Source organism: Carcharodon carcharias, chromosome 15, assembly GCF_017639515.1.
Source record: "Carcharodon carcharias isolate sCarCar2 chromosome 15, sCarCar2.pri, whole genome shotgun sequence".
Taxonomy (NCBI): Eukaryota; Metazoa; Chordata; class Chondrichthyes; order Lamniformes; family Lamnidae; genus Carcharodon; species Carcharodon carcharias.
This window is the reverse complement of record NC_054481.1, coordinates 125439332-125465007: the sequence shown is the minus strand read 5'-3', so window position 1 is coordinate 125465007 and position 25676 is coordinate 125439332. Positions and strand designations below refer to the sequence as shown.

The window sequence follows — 25676 nt, the reverse complement described above, 5'->3', positions numbered from 1 at the left end:
AAATTCTCATTAATTTGTCTCTTCACTCCGAGTGCAAACTCCACCTACATTCCTGCTCTAGATTATACGTAATGCAGCCATAATCATAAGCCATAACTGTATGGATATTGAGTTCAATTTTGGTGGGTTAATCAAACAAACTGCTGTGTTCTTAATGACCTCGAGCTTCTTGAATGTTGTGGTTGTGTCAATCCATTAGTGGTGAGTGTTCAGTCACATCCTTTACTTGAACCTTGTAGATGGTCATAGCTTTGAGTGTTTGTCACCAAGTACCTAGCCTCTGTGTCCTGCTCTTGTAGCCATGGGCTTGATATAGTTGATCATGTCAAGCATAAGATTAATAGTAATCCTCAATATAATATGGTAGGGATTTGGCAATGGTGGCACTGTGGAAGCCGAAGGGGAGATGGATTGGTTTGCTCCCATTCTGGTTGGTCGTTGTCTGATATGCATGCAGCATGAATGTCACTTGCCTCCTGTTATCCAGATGCTGTTGTAAGCTGGCATGAGCTGATTATGAACGGAGATGAAAGCTGTGGAATTCTATAGGCCAATCACTCCTGACCTTGTGATGGAGGGAAAATCATTGATGAACAGATGAAGATGGTTGGGCTGAGAGCGTTTCCTACATTGTTGCAAATTGGCTGTCACTTTTCCCATATTATAACAGTAATTACACTTCAAAAGTACTTCATTGTAGAAAGCTTGGGAAGAGCCAGAGGTCCTGAGAGGCACTTTAGAAATACAAATCTTTTTTTTCTTTCACTGCCACCAAGGCCAATATATCCTTCCTGAGGCATGGTGCCAAAACTATAGATGGGGTCAGACCAAGTCTCTGTACAAATGGAGCATAGCTTTTGACCCTTTGCATCCAGTCTTCTTGTGATAAACATTGCTAGTCAAACAAACTGCTGTGTTCCAGCTTCTTGAGCATTATGGTTGTATCATTCCATTAGTGACGAGCGTTCAGTCACATCCTTGACTTAAGCCTTGTAGATGATCATGGCTTTGAGTGTTTGCCACCAAGTACCTAGCCTCTGTGTCCTGCTCTAGTGGCCATGGGCTTGACATAGTCAGTCATGTCAAGCTTTAGATTAATAGCAATCCTCAATATGATATGGTGGGGATTTGGTAATGGTGGCACTGTGGAAGCTGAGGGGGAGATGGCTAACATTGCAGTGGCTTTTTTGATTACTTTTTGTACATATGGATAGGTTTTTAGTGATTGGTGGATGTGGACTCCAAATCCCTTTACTCCTCCATAGCTCCTCGTCTCCATTGAGAATATTCTGATTTACCTTTCTCAGTTCCAAACTGGATGACCTTGCACTTCCACATATTGAAGCTTCTATCTATATAATTTGCTGTGCCTTATAACTTGGAGCCATCTAAAAACTTGAACATGCAACTTTCTATTCCTTCATGGAAGTCCTTGATTTTTTAAAATGTATTTGAAATGTTTACCTGTACTGAAAACACCGTTTTGCCTATTCATTCAATCTATTGATATCTCTTTGTAATTTTATGCTTACATCTACTCTGCTTAAAATGCTCACTATCTTTGTGTCTTTGGCAAACTTGGATTCTGACCATCCCAGGCTGATGAGCTGAAAGCCTCTAAAATCAGCTGTAATACAAATGTGAAATGAACTTGGGTAGTTTCAACCTACTTTTTTCTGGTATGAATCCATAGCACAAAACTGCCCATAACTTCCTACTAAACTGAAAGTCTGTTTCAAAAGAGCCCATAGGTTGACGGGTGTGGAAAATGAACAGTGTCACACCTGCTGAATTCCCTTGCTTTATTGAACATGTAATGTACAAAAGGTATCCTAGGTGTTTGCAATGATTCACTTTTTCCCTGAAAGTGGTATATTTAATGTTCTGTTTTCCTTTTCTCATCAGATTGTGTTTATATAGAGAGTCGCCGCCCCAACACACCTTACTTTATCTGCAGCATCCAAGAATTCAAACTGGTGAGTATTAAATTCAACTGTGCAAAATTAAATCTCTCCTTCCTATTTTAAATCATCTGACAATTTTGTGCTGTTGATTTGTCTGAATATTATACAATTTAATGCCACAGTATGTATCTATCTCGTCTTTTCAGCTTGACTTAAAATTGCAGATTGTTAATCTGTTCGTGTGCAGAACATGCTATGTGAAGTCTTATGCCCTGCCAGTCAAAATGTCTGTAACAAAATCAAGCTCTCTTAATCATAAGTTGAGGGGTGGTGGCGGGGGAAACTGCCTCAGGCGAGTGTGATTGCACTTTTTGTCAATGTCCATGTCTACTCTCCAGCAGGAGCCATTGGATTGTGGTGCGTAGTGAGAAAACTGGCTGACTATTTTTACCCTTGCTCTTCCAGTTCCCTCACCTAGTGCAAGAGTGTTAAAGGTGGTTGTAATATTCAAGTTAAGACCAATTAATTCACCAAAACAGTATGGTTTTAAGCATAGAGCTGCTGTTGAGTTTGCTAAGACATAGTGGCACTGAAGCTTTCCTGTGGGAAAGTTTGTTTGTGATAGGGAGTTTTGTATGAAGCTGCACTGTAACCCTATATTTTTTACAAAAGGGATAATGGTTTTGAAGACATTGAATGCATCGAGTGTTATTTTCCAGTAAGTGTTGACCCTGAGTTAATATTGATAAACTTCAGTGACATCACTGCATCTTGGATATTAATTATCATTGCCAGCATTGATATGTTTACAGTCTGATGATTAGTCTTAATTGCTGCAGAAAAATTTCTAGTTATGACACATTCTATCACATTGCAATTTTGTCAGCAAGATAGCAAAGGTCATAGAATCATAGAGGTCTACAGCACAGAAAAAGGCCCTTCAGCCCATCGAGCCTGCACCAGGCATACAAGTACCTAACTATTCTAATTCCATTTTCCAGCACTAGGCCTTATATGCCATGGCATTGCAAGTGCACATCCAAATACTACTAAAATGTTATGAAGGTTTCTGCCTCTATCACCCTTTCAGGCAGTGAGTCCAAGATTCCCACCACCCTCTGGGTGAATACATTCTTCCTCACATTCACTGTAAACCTCCTGCCCCTTACCTTAAATCTATGCCCCCTGGTTATTGATCTCTCCACCAAGGGGAGAAGTTCCTTCCTGTCTACCTTACTATGCCCCTCATAATTTTATACACCTCAATCATGCCCCTCCTCAATCTCCTCTGCTCCAGGGAAAATAGCCCCAGTTTATCCAATCTCTCCTCATATCTAAAATTCTCCAGCCCAGGCAACATCCTGGTAAATCTCCTCTGCACTCTCTCCAGTGCAACACATTCTTCCTATAATGTGGATTCCAGAACTGCATGCAATACTCTAGCTGTGGCTTAACCAGCGTTTTGTACAGTTCCAGCATAACCTCCCTGCTCTTATATTCTATGCCTCGGCTAATAAAGGCAAGCATCCCATGTGCCTTCTTAACCACCTTATCTAACTACCCCGCTATCTTAAGTGGACATGCGCACCAAGGTCCCTCTGATCCTCGGTACTTCCCAGGGTCCTACCGTGCATCATGTATTCCTGTGCCTCGTTTGCCCTGCCCCAGTGCATCACCTCACACTTATCTGGATTAAATTCCATTTGCCACTGATCAGCCCATCTGACCAGCCAAAGGTCTGGTTAAAATTGGCAATCTTCATGCATTTTCTTGTGTGGGAAGGGGGCCATTTGCCATATTGGAGTCCTTTCAGTCCATATTGTTTTAAGTTGCTGAGGACCTATGCATATACACCTTCAACTTCCTCAATCGAGCATCTTTGTTATTCATCTGAAAGATCTGTCGGCCTGTGCAGTTTGTATGCTGCAATGACCATCCCAGCAGAAAGAGTCTCCAATAGCATTGGTGTACACAGTATTTTGGGCAGTATTAACTTTTCATCTCTTTCATAAAACTGTTGGTTGAATTAGGACATTCAACTGCCGAGCAAGGATTTAAGCTGATTGATGTGAGTGCATGGAGGTCTAAACTGCTAAATGAACTGTTGTAGTGTGTGAAGCTGTTCCTGCATATATTTCCCAGTAGACAGTTTAAGCTGTTGGGGAAAGCCAAGGATACATTTCAGCAGAGAGCACTCTACACAGCAGGAATATCCAAGATGATTCAGAAGGCTCTGAGTATTCCATTTTGAGATTATTGGATTGAACGTGCTCTAATAAGGCATAGGGCGAAACTATAAATAGAGACACTGAAAGAATGGAATGCAAAACTAAGAGAGGTACTAGAAAATATACCTACATTTAAAAATTACTTAAACTTAACTAGATATAAAAGGGCAGTTTTACTGTAGATCTATTTTGTTAACTCAAATTAACTGCAAATTGGATTTATGATAAATGTTGCATTTAGACTATTGTTGAAATTGTATTTTTCATTTAACATTTGACCAATGATTTTAGGAAGTATAGAATGATCATTTTCTTGTGCAGGTTTTTTATTTTTTGAAAGTTCTGGGGGATGGTGAGTAAGAAAGCATGGATCAGCAGCAATAACCTTTTAAACAGTGGAAGATCCTATCGGATGCTTTACAAGGAGCCAAGAGATTGGATGTGAGCGAAAACAGTGTACATGGCTGAAGGTGTAGCTGAAGGGATGAGCTTTGAGAAACCCTTGTGAAGATGGGGAGAGGTGTGGCAGACTGCATAGGTTTAGGAAGCAAATTCAGTAGTTATAGCTATGTGATGACCAAAGGTTTTCCAGTTGATGGATTAGTAAACTGGAAGGAGCGTTGCAGGTGAAAATTGTAAAGGTGAATGTTATGGTACGGTCATAGGCTGGAGGAGGCTGCTGATCATAAAAAGACATGGAAAGCTTTTCGGTTAAGAATGAGGAATTTGAAGTTAATACATTAGGGGCGAACACATTGTTTTCACAGATTATTTTCAATAGAATATTGCGTTCTATAATAGACTTTGTCCAACTTGTTCCTTCTACCAAAGAAAAGCTTTCCCTCCCTCTGCATTGCATCTATGTCTCCTTTCTTCCTTCCCTCCTCTCCCCTTTGTCCTTTTCCCTCTCTCCCAACATCCTCCTCCTCCTCTGCCCCATGTTCCCCTGCTTTCCTCACCATCCCCGCCCTCATTTTCCTACATGATACTCCATCTGCCAGACTTGTTGCCCACTCACTCAACCTATCTTATCCGCCTGCAACCTCCTTATGTCTTATTCACAACATAGAGTCATGGAGGTCTACAGCACAGAAAAAGACCCTTCGGCCCATCGAACCTACACCTGTCAAACAAGTACCTAACTATTCTAATCCCATTTTCCAGCACTAGGCCCATAGTCTTGTATGCCATGGCATCGCAAGTGCACATCCAAATACTACTTAAATGTTGAGGGTTTCTGCCTCTACCACTCTTTTCAGGCAGTGAGTTCCAGATTCCCCTACTACTTGGGATTAAAACTACCACAGCACTGAGCGGTTAATTATATGTTAAAAGAAATGCAATTTCAATAGACAAGGTAGTGAGTAGGCACTTTCTGCTCATTTGGCTGCCCAATATTGCATTCAATCTCTTCTGTCTTCCATACTTTCCAACCTATCTTTGTGCCATCTGCAAATTTAGCTACCATGCCTTCACTCTCCTCATCTAAGTTATTGATATAAATTGTAAAAAGTTGAGGTCTCAGCATACATCCCCACAGGATGGGTGGTTGATAGGTGAATGGGACTTGGTGTGAATAAAGAGGTAGAGCTTTTGATGATCCCAAGTTTACGAAGGGTGGAATGTGGAAGGCTAGCCAGAAATAGTCCATCCTAGAAGTAACAAAGGTATGGATGAGGGTTTCAGCAGCAGATGAACTGAGGCAGGGATGGAGTCAGGTGATGTTATGGAGGCGGAAGCAGGCATTCTTACTGGAATCTCATCTTGGAGTCAGATGTGATACCAAGGCTGTGAACAGTTTGGTTCAGTCTCAGACAGGGAGGGGGGTAAAGTCAGTAGCTAGGGAATGGAGTTTGTGGCAGGGAATGAAGATAATGCAGCATTTAATTGGAGGAAATTTCTGCTCATCCAGCTCAGGATGTCAGATAAGCAGTCTGTTAATTAGCGATAGGTGGTGGAACTGAGAGAAGTGAAGTGAGGTGAGCTAGGTGTCTCAGTGTACACATATAAACTAATCCTGTGTTTTGGGATAATGTCATGAAGGACAGCATGTAGATGAGAAATAGGAATAGGGCAAAGAGAAATCATCAGGACACCAGAGGCAATGGTGTGGCAACAGGAAAAACATTGCAGGGAGGGAAAAGATAGGGAAATTATCCTTCTTGTTTCAACAGCTGATTTTAAAGCAAAACAGCATTTCCTGAAGCCTGGGAAACAGACTTCTTGTTGGAGTCTGAATGGTACATGACACTGAGTTAATGAAAAAAGTCCAGAGTGAAAAAACCAAGCTGTCAAAACAGCACCTTACGCTGTATCTGGCTTCAGAAGTTGATTTGCGTCACTTGGTTGCATTTCTTTTGCCATGACCTTCCATACCCTCAACCTCTACAACCTAGAGGGACAAGGGCAACAGATCTGGGGCCACCATCACTTGTAAGTTCCCCTGCTAGCCACACGCCATCCTGACTTGGAACTATATCAGTGTTCCTTCACTGTCGCTGGGTCAAAATCCTGGAACTCTCTTCCTAACAGCACTGTGGTGTGTCTACACCACGTGGACTGCAGTGGCTCAAGAAGACAGCTCACCACCACCATCTCAAGGGATTTGAGGGATTGGCAGCAAGTGCTGGTCTAGCCAGGAATGCCCACATCCCGTAAAAGATTGAATAAAACAAGTTATATTGAACCAAGAATATTTCTTGAGTTGACAATTTATATCCACTAAGTTCTTGGTAGGGTCTGGCAGAATTATATTTTTCATGATTTTGCACAACCATTTAGAGAAAAGTGAAAGTCGCGATAGTCACTGTTGCAAGACCAGGACCTAAACTGAAGACCCATAGCCCCTCTCCTCATTTTGTTGAATAATTACAATGTTTTTTAGAACTTGTATAGTATTTCATGAAGGCCATGAAAGGTTATTTTGAAGTAGTGTTAGATTATTGCCTTTAACATTGATAAGATAAACACTGTAGTAACTTTTTTGTAGTAAAATTCTTGTGTTTCAGATAAGAGTACTGTGACTTAGGAAATAGGTTATTTGTATAATATGCCATCCAGAACTCACGTTAACACCGTCTATACCAATTTTTTCAGCAAATAGTTTTAAAAATATTTTATGTTGTGAAGTGTAAGTACAGAGTAGAATACAAAGCCAAAGCTTGTTCATTGAGGATCAACGTCAAATAATTTTTGTATTATGGAGAGAAACATTCTTTGCTAGTTGTAGCACACCCGATCTGCTTTAGGTGCTAGTATCTCTCAATCTATATTTGTCATATGAGTGTGTATTATGTCAACTAACACACGAGATAACTTAATTTCTGGCCATGTGCTAGATCCAACAGTTGCACAAAATATTCCTGGCCAATGGCTTTAAATAATAAAGGAAAGCCAATCAACTAAACGGAGCAGAAGACCTGAAATTCACCAGGCCCAAGGTTTTTGAACTGCGTGTCATGTTAAAATTAAGCATCGTTTGATGGGGATGCTTTTAAAAATTGGAGTTTAGCTACTGGATGGAATTGCCACATTTTACTTTCTATACTGCATTACCCACAGGAAAAAAAGTTGAATTATGTTTTGTCTGAGTTACCAATGAAATAACTCATCCTATCTGCATTTTACTTCTGTTTGTTTTAGATTGAGCTAAGTAGGCATTAAATTTCATTTTTCAATTGTACCAAAGGCGTTTTAGCATTGTCAGATACTTCAGGGGAAAGTTTATAGCTAGCCCATATGAAATGTATGATATCTGGAGATGGTTTTAACTATATTCCTGGCTGATAATGAGCCTTATTTGCCTCATAAGTTTAGTTATAACTTGCATAATCGGCTACTTGAGGATGCAGAATTAATTTCAGTTAGGAGGAACTCTGTGAAAGTCACTAGAGTCACGAATACAAAAGCAAAATACTGCAGATGCTGGAAACCTGAAATAAAAAATGCTCAAAAAACTCAGCAGGCCTGGCAGCATCTGTGGAGAGAGAGAGTGTTAAAATTTCAGGTCAAGTGACCCTTGATTAGAACTGAAGAAAGTTAGAAATGTGAGAGCTTTTAAGCCAGTGGAAGGGGGAGGGACCTCTGTGATAGGGTGGAGGGCAAGGGAGATTAAATAACATAATATTTCATGATGCAACAACCAAAGAGTAATAATGTGTATTGTAAAGAAATAAAGATTATGTCCAAATGTGTCTACTCCATTTCACACATCTCTACTCTCACCCCTTCCCCTCCCATGATAGGATTCCCCATGTCCTCCGTATTCAATGGATCATCATCTGCTGTTTCACCTAGTTCCAGCATGATACCACCACCAAACACATCTTCCCCTGCTCTCCTCTTTCGGCATTCCAAAGGGACTGTTCTCCTGCTTAGTTCACTCCTCAGTCGCCAATGACAACTTCTCCCTTCCCTAGGGCACCCTTCCATGCAAGTGCAGGAGATGCAACACCTGTCATTTCACCACTTCCTCACCATCGAAGGCCCCAAACATTCCTTCCAAGTGAAACTGTGATTTATTTAGTACTACTTTCAATTTATTCTACTGTCTACGCTTTCAGGATGTGGTCTCCTCTGTATTGGGGAACCAAATGCAGACCAGGTGACCGCTTTGTGGAACGCCTTCATTCAGTCCATAAGCAAGATCCCAAGCTTCCAGTTGCTTGTCGTTTTAATTCTCCACCTTGCTCCCATGCTGACCTTCCTGACCCTGGCCTGCTACAGTGTTCCAGTGAAGCTCAATGCAAGCTTGATGAACAGCAGTTTATCTTTCGACTTGGCACTTTACAGTCTTCTGGATTCAACATTGACTTCAACTTTATGTGTTAACCTCTGCCTTCACCTTGTTCTTTTTCTTCTTTGTTTTGTTTGGTTGATTTTGTCTTGTTTCTTTCTTTATCCTTTGATGTTGCATTCATGCCTCATTTAGGCTCATGTTTCTTTACGATACCCATGACCATACCATGATCTTTGATCGTTGCAACGTGAAATCTTTTGTTATTTAATCTTCCTTTCCCTCCGTCCTATCATGGAGCTTCCCTTTGTTCTTCCTGCCCCCTCCCCTTTTTCACTGGCTTAAGAAATCTTACATTTCGATCATTCTTCAGTTCTGATGAAAGGTCACTTGACCTGAAACGTTAGCTCTTATTCTCTCTCCACAGGTGCTGCTTGGCCTGCTAAGTTTTTCCAGAATTTTTTATTATACTAGAGTTACTAGGTTTACCTTGCTTGTCAGATCATTTCTGAATTCTACATTTTGCCTGTGAGCTTGCTATGTAGCTTTTAATTGTTACACAGGAAACATTACTGGCTTATTCGAAAATTCATGAAGGAAGGAGACAACCAGCCTACTTATGAATAATGTCTCATCTAAGTATATCATTTATAAGTTCAAGGCTTAAGATTTGGTTCCTGTTCATTTTGATCTCTTCCATTTAAACTGAAAAGAGAATGAAACTAAAGAGGATTATTGTGGACTACTCTATTATGCTAAAAGAATGTGGACATTAGTGAATTATTTACATTAGAAAACCATCATTGTAGTCAGTATTTATTGCAGAGTGCAGATTATTACATAGTTGTGCTATAATTAGTTACACTTTGACACTGCTTACATGCCTTGGTGCTTGTAGAAATTAGATTTACTATGTATTACATTTGTCAAAACTCTATAAAATAATATTTAAAAAGGAATTATAATTAAAATGAACTGAAATAGACTGAGAAATGTAGGTATCTTCTGTTCCTGTGTTACAGATATGACTAAGTATCCTTAAATCTTCATAACTCAGAATTCTTTTTGTAATTGAATGTAGAGAAAATACTCATATGAAGCTTTCAGGGTCTGTGATAATTTAAGCCAATTTAAAAAAATGTGAGAATTTGCTGAGTTGGCAAGAGCAATTTCAAATGTTTTCCTCTTTATACTAAAATTGTTGCTCTTTGTAAGAAGCCTATCTGCATTTGTTTCTTTTTGAAAAATCATTTGAATGATTAAACATGTAGAAATGTAATCATCTCAGGAAGCTAAGGGATGAAAAATAGAAAAACCACATTCTCATTGAAGGCTGCTTTCATGCATTGAAATTTGTCTTGGTTTTCACCCTCTCCTAAATCCAGTTCATGTTGGAAGAACGAGATTATATGCCAGAAAATAACATGAGCTAATTCACTGGCTGTGTTGTGTGACCCAGCAAAACCAGGATGGTGGCAGAAATGGATGTGCATGTTGGAACCTAGGTGCTTTGCTGCAAGGGATGGCGCTCAAGGAGGAGAGATGAGTGGGTGCAATAATGAGTGCCTTTAGTCAAGTGACTTTTGCCTTATTTGGTGGTTCAGTGCTTTGGCATAAGTCTCTTGCTATCAGGTTGCCTGAAAGATGTGTTTGAAAGGTTTGAAAAGTAGCCTAGAAAAAATTAGGTGCTCTTTCTTTGTTAAGCTTCCAGGTGAGTAAATTACAAAATGACCTATACATGCCACTCTCCCATGTTTTGACTATAAACTGTTTTTGACTTCTGAATCAAAGACCACACGCATGCTTCCCATATGCTGGTACTGTGACTTTGGACATGCATAATTGTCATTGTGCAATATGTAGTGGTAGAGGGGCCTGGCTGAGAAAATGACGCTGAGCTGTAACCATTTTGTAAGTGTCCTCATGCCATGATATTAACACACACACACATGCTGCAACATTTTAATATGTTTAGCAGATCAAATGGCAGAGGTCATACAAAAAGTGGATCTGCACTACCAAAGTTGTGAAGTTTGGTACATTTGTATTTGTTGTGGCCCACATATCAATGAGAGTCAATGATATAAAGTAAAGTGTAATATTACATACTCGAGAGAAAAAGCAAATTTTTTTATTAAGCTCCCCTTTTACCTCACTCCCTGTTTGCTATGTTTATATCATGTGAGCCACATACAGCAAGAAGTTCCTAGATTTGGATCCTTAGTCTGTACTGAGTTTACTGAGCTTAGTAGGAGCACTGATGGTTGGCCTTGCTCCCCTAGGTTAGTAAGGAGAAAATTGGCCATGGTTATAGTTTTTTCAGGTACCCAGCACCCCTGCTAATAAGTGTGTACATATCTATATCATGTGGTGACTTATCCGCCTTCTCAGTGCATTTAGGGATGGGTAATAAATACTGACCTTGCAGTTGATGCTCACATCCCATGAGTGGATAAAAAATATATTGGGCATTGCTGTTCTGCTTCCTGCAGTCAAACAGCAATCAAATAGCTTTTGACACTTGCAGCTAAAAAGTATAGAAGACTACTTACTTGAACTAGGTATAGAAGGGGAAATTGAAGCCCATGCAACCACGTCCTAACAAAGAGTCAAAGCTTTATAAATGTGAAGGGAGAAAATTGTCACGGAAAAGATCCACTTTTGAATCAGTTCAGAAAAATATGTATCTGAGTTGGGACAGCGATACAATCATTGTGCCTCACATTGGAAATGGCTGTTCTCAGGCTCATGCTTACTGTTAGATTCTAATGTTGATATACCTTCAGGAGGTGCAAGGCATAGGCTTTAGGAGCAGAGGCAAATAGGACAGTGATTTACCATGGCCAACTTATACATATGTCTTGGTTATAGGGTGTTGCATATTGCTGGATGAACTGAAAAAACGCTTGGTGAGTGTTGACAAGCTGTTTGGCCCCAGAGGCATCATACGCTGTTTGTTTTCTTTATTAAATGTCCATTCCCAGCAGATGTTGCTGGATAGTGATTGAGAGCAGTAATTGGGACCATATTTTGCACTCTTCAGCTCAGAGATATTGAGGCCATTTGTTGCCCCTACCACTACCCCAACTGAGATCAATTAATTGACTGGATATCAAACTTCCCTGGTCCAGGCAGCTCAACTATTTGATGAATGAAGTCATTGAGCCATTTGAAAAATCAGCTCTACTCTTTAAAACCAAAGCCCAATGGGAGGTAACTTTATTCATTTTTACTCTAATTGCTAGAAATGAAAGTCATTATGGTTATTGTATAAAAATTAAAGTGGACAGGACACTCCAGTGCAGTACAGAGGGAGCACTGAACTGTCTTTTGGATGAGACGTTAAACCGAAGCCCCGTCTGCCTGCTTGGGTGGGTGTAAAGCATCCCATGCCAGTATTTCGAAGAATTGCGGGAGGGTTATCCCTGGTGTCCTGGCCAATATTTATCCCTCAATCAGCATCACACAAACAGATTAACTGATCATTAATTGCTGTTCATGGGAGTTTTCCGTGTGCATATCGGCTGCCATGTCTCCTATATTACAATAGTGACTATGCTTCGAAAAGTACTTCATTGGCTGCAAAACGCTTTGAGATATCCGGTGATTGTGAAAAGGGCTATATAAATGTAAGTCTTTCTTGATGAAGGTTTTGCAAGCTGCTGAAGTTTAACAATTATGATGTAAACTTGTGATTGTCCAATGTATCACAAAATAAATTATGGCATACAAATATTGCACATTGCCTTTTGAGCATTTTTTTCCACATATTGGGTATGTCATGTTTTTATAATGATATAGAGACACCAATCACTCATAAGAGATGGTGTAAACACTTTGTGGTTTCATTTATTTAAACCAGGCACATAAGAACAAAAATACATGAATAGAAAGCTTGAAGATGTTAGCAGCAGGGCTGTGTGTGCTGGGTTCTGCTCCGGACTGGTGAAACTGAGGCTGGATCACATGACACACATCCCTTCCAGTGATGGCATGCTCCTACCCCTTAAAGGCATATTACAACAGGGAATGTTAATTGTGTAAAGAACACTTGGCATCTGGACACACGCAATTGTCCTGCTCGTGTTTCATGCTGTTTGGTGCTCATAAACTGTATGTAATTAAAACACCACTCTGAACTTTTACATTTCCAAGCAGATCCTTTAACCACAGGCTTTCTGTCTGATAAAATGAAGGAACCGAACATTGTTAATTGAAATAAGTATCTGAGTGAAAAGCGTAGCCATCAGACCGAGGACCCAGTGGATCAGGCTTTGCTTTGAAGGCCATATTTCTTACATTTGATTTTAGTTTTCTGTAGCTGATGGGCTCCAAGTGAAACAGATCATATCTTCTATATTATGGCTGTGCAAACAGTGAGTTAGGTTGATTCCTTCAACAGATAGCTTACTGTGCAGTGACTACTGTCTCTTCAGGGCAGTCAGTCACTGATATAGCATTTTTAAATTACACACTCAGAACCAAAGGCTTCTCAGCAGAAGGAATCAGCATGTAAAATTCTGAATCATAGGCACTTCATATTAGTCAAGATCTGTAAAGATGGTTGCAAAGCCTTTTATTGCATTGAGGGCATGTACATAAGCCCCACTAGGCCATCACAAAAAGAAAAAAAAGTGCCCTTTATGGCCATTCAATAGCATCTCACAGTTAATGAAGTACTTTTGAAGTGTAGTAGCTGTTGTAATGTAGGAAACACGGCAGCTAAATTGCAGACACAAACAGATATTAATGCCAGTGAACAGCAACAAAAGTGTGAAAATTGAATTTTATCGCCTCACTTTCAATCAATCCCCTTTAGTTGTTGACAACAGCTAATTGCCCTAGAATACATCTTATGGTTCACTAATTGTTAAATCTAGAGATTTGCTTAGTTTTGGAAGAAACAAATCTGAACTGAGTTGCTAAGACTTGTATTTATTAGTAAATCCACATTGTTCAGACTGCTTTACTGTTAAATTCAGGATATAAGAATCAGGTGAGAAGATAGACCAGTTAAAAAACCTATAACTTATGCAACTTTTAAGCTGAGGGTTAGCTTGGAGGAAGTAGTTTTTGTTCAATATAATTCCCCAAAGTCTTCCACCATTGCCTTAGTCCATTGGTGAAACCCTTATCCAGGACCGTCAGACTGTATTACTCTAATGCTCACTAAGCCAGCCTCCCAACCTGTACGATCTATAAATGTCAGCTCATTTGAAACTGCTCCCAGTATCCTGTACTATTTACCATTACTAGATTTTTAACTGACCTGCATTAGCTCCTGTAACCCAGTTCCTCTATTTAAAACTCTCATCTTTCACCTTTCTGTTTAAACTTCTTCATGGTCTTGCCTCTCCCTAACATTGTCGCCTCCTTCAGCCTTACAATCCCCCCAGAACACTGTTTATCTGACTCTGGTACTATTTGCATTTCCTTCCCTCTTTGTACCACCATTGATGTCATGCCTTAAGCCAGTTACATAGAAGTTGCATAAATAACTCTCTCCCATTACTTCTTTGCTTCTCCACTTCCTTCTCCTCCTTTAAGACCCTCCTTAAATCTGTCTGTTTGACAGGCTTTTTGTCGCCCTTCAAAATGTCGCCATCTTTGATTTGATGTCCAATTTGTTTGCTCATACTTTGGAATGTTTGTTAAATGTACTGCAGTCCAAGTTGATGTTCATTCCTGCGGAACAGAAAGGTTCCCGTAATGAAAGTAGAACTTTTCTTCTATTGGGTTAATAATCATTTGTTTGTGTGCATGCATAGTTATAATATTAAAAATATTGCAACCTAGTTCTAAGACTGATTTACTTTTTTTGTTAAAACTTAAAATGGTTGCTAGAAAGCACCAAGTCTGACTTGTACCATTGTGGATCTCGGTTATTAAAACTTGAATAACAGGTTGGGGTACTTGGATCCTAGATAATATGTTTACTTTCTCACCTTTATTTCAGTGAGGCTGTCTTCATAATTTTGTCTCTTCATAATATGAAGATTTGAGTTAGTGTTTCTTTTGATTCTACTTGATTGAGAACTCTTTCTTCAAGACTTAAGGGTATGATGTGGAAATCTGTGTTCCAGTTCAGCTGAAATCCATTCAGATGCATTTCATTTCATGAGAATTTGGGGCTTGCGAATTCCGCCTGTATCTTCTCAGCCTGAAGGTCACACTTTCGACATTGCATTGCGTTTACTAAGAAAACATTTGATTTCAAGAATTGAGGAAAATGGAGGAATTTTTATAGGATAACTTATTGGTACTCTGAGAAAGCCTGATCTTCCTAGAAATTAATTTAATCTCTTATGGTGTGATTTTTGACTTTTTATATACCTTTGTTGAGCAATACAGTCTGTGCCTATAATTTTACTATTCATTTGTAAATAAATTAGAATAGTTCTAGCCTGTATGAAAGATCTAATGTTTAAATCTGTCATTCAGAAGGCATAGTGAGAATATTTCAATTTTACTGCAAGAGCAACTGCCACCCCTGCATTCAGGAATTTAATATGCACCCTCCTAGTTCTTGAGAGATGCAGCTCAAATGAAGAATTCCTTGATAGAAAGATGTTTTTCTCTCAAAAAAAACTACTTTGCTCAGGTTTTCTGCTCATGATTGTTGGCTGACGAGTCCTTTTGGAAAGTGTACAGATATGGATGATGGGTGAAGGCAGGATTGGTCTAGGCTGCGATGCCCTCTGCTTGAATATCGCACCACCATTCACTTTGTAAGACTGAGCAAAGCCAGTGTTTGTGCTACGTTGTTCCTGTGCGAGTCAAAGCTTTCAGAAGAAAAGGGATTGTTTTGGGGAGGGGGAATTTTACTAGATTTACAGTTAACAAGTGGTTGAATTCTCAATTCAGTTCTTTGGTAATGCAATGCAACATTATGTATCGAATATTAATTTGGTTATACTGGATTAAAAGACATGTTTTTTTTGTTCTTGACAAGTGGTTTGTAGTATGTTTTGGATGTACTTTCAACTTCAGGTACATGCATTACTGATCAAAGCAGAATGCTGATCTAAGCCTAGAATTCTAATGTGCCAAACCCATTAATCATTCATTCGTATTATATATAAATGGCCCTCCATTAATTTTTTTCTTCCAAGGCTCTGCAGACTAAATAGTCGACTTTTGAATTGCATCTGTTCACTAATGTATAAAATAGCTTTTAAATATTTTCTGTTTCTGCTCAGACCGTGAGTGATTAAATGGATTGTAATATAAAGCTTTTATAACTTTTTTTATTTGTAGTTAATAGTTTTGATCCAAGCTCTCATTTCTTGGCAAATCAATTGCTCATTTGTCAGGCTTTAGCTGTGTGTCGCTGGACGAGATTTTTTTTAACTTAATGGATTGTTTTGACTTTTTAATTTTTTAAATAATAAGTAAAATCTGGCAATTTACAGATAGAACATTTACGTTTGAATTTGTGATATTGGCTAGGATTATTGAAATTACTATTTTCTTAATTGAGAGAAATGAGATGTGATCCCAATACCAGTGTTAGCAATGATGCACCACATTCAGTTGACGAAAAATATCTTTCAGAAAACAAGAAAAATAAAGTTTACATAACGAGTGGTACTTGTATGGTAATTTTAATGTCACATTCTCAATGGTCCCATTATGAGATGACCACTGTTGAGGTACGTGACTATCAGTCACAAGCATCAATAATTTACAGAGGCTTTTGTCTTTCTGCTGTTCCTTCTCAGCAGTACTGGCCCTGCATTTCTCATCGAAGTAGAAGTGGAGCAACTAATGTAATGAGCAATTAATGATCAATGTGTACATAATGAGAATTTATTGGTTATAGGATTTTGTAATGAAGTTGTTTGATGACGAGAATTTTGCCAAGAAAATGCAGGTGGCCAATGTTGTATGTCTCATGAAATCTAGAGGTTTGTATGGTTAATCAATAACTATTTATTAATAGCACTTTACTATATACACTTGTACAGGGTACGGTCTTGACTAGGGTCTATCTTCATGCCGACTTCTACCAGATTCACCACTAGTCTCCTCTACTCCCATGTGACTCTCTACATCATAATATGGGTGGTCGGCCATGTTCTTCCTGGAAGTTGAAGGTTTACCTCCCTTATGTTTGTATGTTCCGCATCCTTCGACTTAGCCTGTAGTTTAACTTCTAATGCTGCACTCTGTTTCTTCATGTGTACCTGTGCCTTCCTGAGTTATGCCTTGGCAAGTTGGTGGCCCCTTCTCTCCTGCTCCAGGATCAACTTTAATTTGTGTGTGTGGACTTGAATTTCTAGCCTGTAGTTTTTCCTGGTTCTGTGACAGCAACTATTTGACTTTGTAGTTTGGCCTCAATCTTCTGTTACTGCTCCTTCTCCTCCATATCTACTGTTTTAAATATGATGGTGCTCATCTGCAGGTTTGGCTGGTCTTACCGAAGAAGAGTATTTTCTGCCGCCTGCAAAGGAGCTTGAACGATTGCCTCTGTAAAAAGTGAAGACAATTCTGAACTGAAGTCCCAACTGAGATCTTCAGCACTGGTGGACCTCATTGAAATCTCCAATTCAGTGTAGTAGACCTTGGTGGTTGTTTTCTGCCGTTTTGAGGAGGTTGACAGCAACGCAGGCATTTTTGCTCAGGAGAGCAAAGGGTTGATTGTGGATGGCATACAGAATTTCTGTCTCTTGAATCATGGCTATGACCGGTAGTTGGATTCTTTTGGGGCCATTCATTTGTGTGTATGTCATTTGTCACCAGAGGTCTTTTAGCCACCATTCCTGATTGAACAGGACCATCACACCAGCTCGTTTGGCTAACCTGAGATTCATGAGGTGACCAGTTACGGATATGTCAGCATTCCAAAATATGAATCTGGGATCCTTGTTTGGGATCCTCTGCATGTCTTGAGGTTTTGGACTTGCACATCTTTCCAAAGCATCCCTGGCAGTTGCAGTGATTGCTGGCCATTCTCGTACCTCTGAGGTCTTTTGGTCCCACAGTGCTGACATGGCCTGCCACCAACTTGTGTTTAGCTTGGGTATTGCTTTTCTTGCTCAGGAGTCTCCTTGCCCTTATGTTGCTTTAGGAGCTGGACTGTTGGGGCTGCTCTGTACCACGATTTAACTTTGCCGTGCAAAATGAATTGGTTTTGCTGGTGGACTTCGATTGTCTATTTTGATGGCCTTTTTGCAAAGTCAGATTTCCTTTATATCAGAGCACATCCAAAGAATTATTGGCCACTCCCACTACTATTCAGTCTCTTAGGAGTTCCAACTTAAGGTTCACCATAATCACAGTCTTCAGCAAATCTGTATAAATCATTTATAAGAGCCAATGGATTCCTCGGGCTTTTGGACTCTTGTTAAATTTTGTTTGCTCCAAAATGTTACTGCTTCAAGTTATCGAAAGATTCATTTATTCCTTGTTTGGCAATTATGTCATTGGCTATTGGACCTATTGAATATAACAGGATATTCACTTGTTCAACCTCTGTTTTCTTATTCGAGCCTGATGATATAACATACCTTAAAAATCTTCTTTTCCATAATGCCCAATTTTGCATCTGCTTTGATCCTTTCAGCTGCCTTAATTGGTCTGGCAGTGTCGATTTGCCATCATGGCTGTTTTCGGCACTGGATTACAGCTTTAAATTTTTTCCCCCTTTCTTCCTGTGCTTGTTGGAATTTGGCAGACTCCCATTGTGGTTAAGGAGCAGTTTTAAACTTCAGAGATTCTGCAGAAAATTTTTTGAATGAATCATTCAGGCCAGTTGATTGCTTTCCTGAGCTTGGAGAATCGAATTGAAGTTGATTTTTTTTTTTGCTCTGCCTTCTCTTTAAATTTTCTTTTCCTTTTGGAGCACAGTCACCTTATGTTATGGCACTGACTCTGGACCTGGGCCACAGAGTTCTTCAAGCTGAGCTCATTAAGCTATCGGTCTGCCAGTGCTTTCTGATTATTGTGCTGAATTTAAAAGCTTATTTTAGCTTTTGTTTGGAGTTTGCTCATCTTTTTGCGATCTGGCTAGGTTCTTTGACTTTGCTTTCGATCAGATCTCACAACGGACCTCCACATACCCTGGCAGAGTCCTTTTACACTGCTTCTGCCCTTCAGCCTCCATACCTGTAATGGAGCTTCTTGAGCGACATCCAGCTGTGTATTCGAGGTATTAGGCGCACCTCTCAGGTCAGACTGCAGTGCATTACTTCATTCTTCGGGATTTTGGGATCCTTTACCTGCTGCTACCATGTTGTATGGTTGTATGTTGTCTCATGAAGAGGTCCAGAGGCTTGTATGGTTGAACAATTACTGTTTATTAATAACACATAACTATATACATATATAGGATACAGTCCTGACTAGGTGTTATCTTCATGCTTACCAGACTCACCATTACCACTCTACTACTCCCAAGTGCCTCTCTACATCATAATGTGTACGGTACTGTTTCCCCAGTCCCACATTAACCCTTACAGTCCCAAACACCATAATACTACAGCCAATAATTTTTTACGTTCCTTATTTTTGAAATTGAGAAATCAGTGAGTTTAAAGAATCAATGTATTAAACTGGTCAAAACCATGTCAATTATACTTTCATGCATATCAGGACAAATACAGGTAACGTCTCAAACCCAGCTAACTAAAAACCAGTGATGTCTGAAAACCAGACTATTTTTAAGCTGCCATGCATTAATTTTTATTATTATTAGATGAGCAAAATAACGTACCAGTTTGTTGAGCTAGTTGCTGCATTGGGAAGACTAGTTATCGGCTTCCTGTGCCTGTCTTTTCCCTTGCTCCGAGTGGTCCGAGCAATCCTTGACCCAAACTGCTGGACCCAAATGGCCTGACTCAACATCTAGCATAGACTCAGTCCTGAGGTTGCTGGTTTTGAGATGCTATACCTGTAGTGCATTTCTGCAAAGGAGGTTGAAGTAATATGTTTTGATACTAACAATATAGAGCATTGTTGAAAAGGGCTGATCTCTGTGCTTGTTATGATTTACAGAAATTGGATGTGGAAGCAATGGTTTTACAACTAATGTACCACTTGCACTTTTGGAAATAACTACATGAGATTACACAAACTAGGGCTGTATTCTTTGGAATTTAGAAACTTAAGGGGTGATTTGATTGAAGGTTTCAAGATATTAAGGGGAGCAGATAGGGTAGATAGAAACTACTTCTGCTGGTTGGGGGGGGTCTAGGACTCGGGTGCATAGGCTAAAAATTAGAACCAAACCTCTTAATTTGGTACCATATCTACAAGGGGTGATAGAAATTTGGAACTCCTCTTCTGCAAATAACAGTTGATGCAATTGTTAACTTTAAATCTGAGATTGATAGATTTTTGTTAATCAAAGATATTAAGGACAATGGTGGGCATATGGAGTTAGGTTGATGTTGCTTTCTGTGGTTCCCTGCTCCTCCACAGGTAAATATCTACAGGTGGAAATCTTTTGAAATCATTTGAATTGACATCAGCTTACTTTTTCCATATCAGCCCAGTTTGGGTTCCGCCAGGGCCACTCAGCTCCTGACCTCGTTACAGCCTTTGTTCAAACACCGACAAAAGAGTGGAACTCCTGAGGTGAAGCAAGAGTAATTGCCTTTGACATCAAGGCAGCATTTGACTAAGAGTGCCATCAAGGAGCCCTAGCATAACTGGAGTCAATGGGAATCAGGGGGAAAACTCTCCACTGGTTGGTGTCGTACCCAGTACGAAACAAGATGGTTGCGGTTCTTGGAGATCAGTCATCTCAGCTCTAGGACATCAATTCAGGAGTTTCTCAGGGTAGTTTCCTCAGCCTAACCATCTTCAGCTGCTTCATCAATGACTTCCTTCCATCATAAGGTCAGAAGTGAGGATCTTTGCTGATGATTGCACAGTGTTCAGCACCATTTGCGACTCCTCAGATACTGAAGCAGTCCATATCCAAATACAGCAAGACCGGGACAATATCCAGGCTTGGGCTGACAAGTGATAAGTAACATTCACGCTACACAAGTACCAGGTAATGACCATCTCCAACAAGAGAGAATCTAACCATCAGCCCTTTATGTTCAATGGCATTGCCATCACTGAATCTCCCACTATCAACATCCTGGGGGTTACCATTAACCAGAAACTGAACTGGCCTAGCCATATAAGTACTCTGGCTACAAGAACAGGTCAGAGGCTAGGAATCGTGCGACAAGTAACTCACTTCCTGACTCCCCAAACCCTGCCCAATATTGACAAGGCACAAGTCAGGATTGTGATGGAACGCTCCCCACTTGCCAGGATGAGTGCAGCTCCTACAACACTGAAGAAGCTGGACACCATCCAGGACAAAGCAGTCGACTTGATTGGTACCACATCCACAAACATTCACTGCTTCCACCACCGACACACAGTAGCAGCAGTGCGTACCATCTACAAGATGCACTGCAGAAATTCACCAAGGCTCCTTAGACAGCACCTTCCAAACCCACAACCACTACCATTTCGAAGGACAAGGGCAGCAGATAGATGGGAACACCACCACCTGGAAGTTCCCCTCCAAGTCACTCACCATACCGACTTAGAAATATATTGTCGTTCCTTCACTGTTGCTGGGTCAAAATCCTGGAACTCCCTAACAGCACTGTGGGTGTACCTACACCACATGGACTGCAGTGATTCAAGAAAGCAGCTCACCACCACCTTCTCAAGGGCAACTAGGGATGGGCAATAAATGCTGGCCCAGCCAGCGAAGCCCACATTCCCTGAATGAATAAAAAAAAAACTCCTTGAAAAAGTTAAGAATTGTTGAATGAGATGTAAAATGTGTGTTTAGCATCATACTAAGTTCACCATTACTGCTGACCTGCCCCTCAGGCTCTGCAAAACCTATTTTATATTTGTGGACTGTTAAATTTCTCCATCACAATAAAAATTATTCCATTGATCATCTGTAATTTTTTGAAGTTGATCGCATTTCAACTTCCACCTCAATCCCATGCCTATGTCCTAATCTTTATTTTGCTCTCTGTAAAACAATTAAAAAGTGAAGGGTAATCTGTGCATTTTACTTGTTGATTTGTTGTCTGCCAGAATTATTCAATGTGATTGGCTGCTTACCCTCCTTGATGACTTCAGTGTTGCTGGACAGTGTAGATCCATCATAGTTGGCACGAGAATCAATTTAAATTAAGAGAGGTCAGATAAGGTGTTACAGAGGTCGCTAGATTTTTATTCCATTATTTCACCACTGATCACAAAATTTGGGCCAAATGTCCCTCAGGTTATGATAATCAGCATTGGTTTATTTGAACTCTGGAATAGCTCACTGTCATGGGTAACGACCAAGTTCAGCAGTGACATCAGAGTAAAATAGAATAGGAAAGCAGGAGGAACAGAGAGGTAGAGTACGGAGAAGGGAAAAGTACAACTTATGTTTGATGGGCTCTGGAGCAGAGCAGAGTGGATGTGGTGACACGGAGCAGCGCACAAGGTTGAATTGATAGTAAGACTGACCTTGTTTTAAGTTTGGCTTTGTCTCTTTTAATATTGTACTGAGAAAGAGGGGCAGCCTTAAGTTACATCCTGAAAGTTGCAGTATCCGCGCCTCAATCAATGTGGTGCATTCTGGTAGTTGACTTATCAGTGTGACCTGCCATGCTCTGGGTGGCAATTTCATAGCTTTGTTTTGATCACTTGGGTGATCTGAGGATCAGCAAAATCAATCCCAGGCTTCTGACACAAGACCAAATCATGAAAACATTTCTCCTTAGACAAATCAACTGAACAGGTAGGTTTAATGATATGGTAATTTTCTTTTTAAAAATATATTCCCTATGCCACATATTATTTTTATTATTGTCACCCTAGGTGACTGACAACACAAGATGATAGAAAAACTTTCAAACAGGATTTCAGGTGATTTTGTGTAGAATAGGCACACCACCTTTGAAATCACTCAATCTATAACTGACCTGGTTCTGCTGGAGCTTTCTTTCAAATTTCAGAAGCAGCTAATTCTTTGACCACAGACTCCCCATCTTGAGGATTATGGAGATCATTCTAATTTTAGGCAGACTTGATGATCTGTGACATTGTGACAAGCCTATTTCCTATCGGAATCAAGAATCCAATACTTTCATGGCTAATCTAAGATATCTATATGAGGCATATTCCGTGTCTTTTGTTGTAAATTTGGAAGCGTATTGGAAGAGAAATTGTTGCTTTTAGCTAACAAAGTTTTATATTTCTACACTGTGATGATTAAGAGCTTTGCACAGTCCTGTCAGTGCTCATGGCTGAAGCCAGTTTCTGTTAGGAATTGTAAAGGCCCTTTGAGATCATTCCATCATTTACTCCAAAGTGCGATAAAATTTGGAGACTTTCTATAACCAAAGGCAAAGTTTGCTCAGTTATGATTACCAGCTTTTAAAGAAAACGCTTTAATTTTAGAATGTAGTTTTCTCTGTCAACAAACTATCATTCAATATAGGCTGATTGCATAAAGCCATGCTTTGAGAAGCAACTTAAGCACTTTAGCTGGAAATTATTTGTGCAGCATTTGTAAAAAGAATTACTTGAGCAAGTGGTGAAATCTCTGTAATGGGTTTGCTTACAGATTAGCAGGGAAATTTAGCTTGTTGTACCAAGTTAAGCTTCATGCTTCTGCTGAAACAGATCTTATTTTGAAAGATTTGAATTGCATATGAAAAGATATTTGTTTCAAATACCATGTAAAATTCAAATGCAGCCTCCTTGTTTCACAGTTTCCTTCAGTTGCACGTCTTTTTGTGAGATGTTGTCATGGTTGCTTATCAAATTCCAACAAAATATATTCATACATTGCAGTCACTGGATGCATTAAACTTGGTGTCAACATGCTATTGGAAAAGTTGCAAAATTCAACATGCTTCAGGATTTTAAGATATGCTTCATGTGTGATACTTTCAATTCATCACCTCAAATTGCTTCCACCACTAGCAATGGAAGTGGAAGATGTATAACCACCATTGTTTTACCCTGACACTGTACCACTCCAACATTCCAGAACTATTGGGACTGAAGCTGTAGTTATAGCACTGTAATGTGGGCACAAGGTATTTTTTTACAGCTCAGGTGGATTTCAGGTGAAAATTTTATGTAAATTCTATTGACCAGACAGAATTAATATGGGTACTGACTTTTCAAAAATGTTAATGTTGGTAAGTTAAAAATACTTGAGAAAAGAAATGTCGATTAAAATCAGATTATTTTTGTGGGTAACAGTTTCATTTCAGTGTATTTCTTAGTAATCTAATCTTAGATTTGACTATAATTCCCATTTTAATTGTGGTGCAAGCGTTGCTTCTGTTTGTCATGATTTTCTTTTAACCATGTGTATAACTACAATGGAATAACTCTATTTCAACACACTGGTATTGTCAGTATTTTCTGACAACACATGACGCCTTCCTGTCTGTTGGTCATCAATGGTCTGCCATTTTGCTTTTCTCACACTTCCCAAAAGGCAAGTGAGTTTTTATTTAGTAGAAAAGCAGATAACTGCTGATGCTGGAAATCTGAAAAGACAACAGAAAAGGCTGGAAATACTCAGCGGTTTTGGCAGCATCTGTGGAGAGCGAAACAGAGTTAAGGTTTCAGGTTAATGATGATGAAAGGTCATCGAACTGAAACGTTAAATCTGTTTCTCGCTTTCCACAGATGCTGCCAGACCTGCTGAATATTTCTAACATTTTGTTATTTTTTAGTTTTTATTTTGTTCTGCTATTTTGGCCATTCTATATTTGACTAATTAATTCCTTCACTCAGTAGGAGATGTAGCTGCTTCTAAACTTTCAGACAGACATGGTGCGCTTTGTTATTTATTTATTTCCTACCCTAAGTTATTTATTTACAAAGCCATAATTTTCTTAATTTCTTGCCCTGATATTGAATTCCATGCTGTGATATTGGTCTGAACTCTCTCAACGGTACTCAATAACAGCTGCCCGAAGACTTTTCATGTATTTGTCAGCAGAGGTTTCCTGAAAGCCAGAATCTTTTCTAATACATTACCCTTTGTTCGGGATCTATGGGGTGTGAGAGAGCAGGTCAAGCAACAGAGAAGCTTTACAGTCAATCTGATTAAATAATCCTCACCAAGCCATGCAGAGTCCAAACCAAGAAGTCTAAAGTAGGAAATATAAATTAGTTTCAATTAATGTATAGAAAGCAAAATAAGGATTGGGGTTCCCTTAGGAAGGGCTTAAGGGAGAGAGATAAAAGAAAGACAGAAAAGCTTTTAAAAAAAAAAGTCCCCAGCACTAATTTTCTTCTGAGAGAATGAAATTCCACATTTGTAAAATTATTTTTTCAAGGTCAGAGTGGTTGTTCAGTAAGTATCACTTGTTGAACTGTTAAAAATTCACTTATGAATATACCAGCCCTAACTTTATCAGTTGTTTTTAGGGTGGAATGAGTGGCCAAGTACAGCAACTTCATACCGTTGCAGTGATTTCAATGCCGAGCCTTATCAGCAAGGACTGGAACACTATACCTGTGGAGGGGCAGTGCATCTCTGACAGCAGCTTTTGGGCTTCTGTGTTTAATTGTGCATGTGTGTACTCGAGAGATTGCTGTCAGATTTCCTCCATTATAACATTGAAAGCTAATAGCTTCAACATTATTCTCACTGCAAATTCCAAGCCATTATTCATTAAATGAATGACTCTGATATCATGCATTCATTTCCTCACATCAATATTATTGTTTAATTCTTGGCCCTGATATCATTTAATTAGCCCATTGCCCCAAATAACATGCATTGAATGATGCCCTCTTCATATTTATTCTTACTGGCAC

The 25676-nt window shown here is 39.5% G+C and overlaps 1 protein-coding gene across 9 annotated transcripts in view; it reads left to right on the top strand.

The window, feature by feature from the left end:
- rerea (arginine-glutamic acid dipeptide (RE) repeats a) overlaps nucleotides 1-25676 on the top strand; it is a 505448-nt gene that overhangs the window by 145844 nt on the left and 333928 nt on the right. For all 9 annotated transcript variants that reach the window (XR_005945305.1, XM_041206432.1, XM_041206431.1 and 6 more), the window contains one exon: nucleotides 1906-1976. Coding sequence is in view for 7 of the 9 variants with exons in the window: in XM_041206432.1 (XP_041062366.1) it covers nucleotides 1906-1976 (71 nt within the window). In the remaining 2 variants the exon portion in view is untranslated. The remainder of the gene's footprint in view (nucleotides 1-1905; nucleotides 1977-25676) is intronic.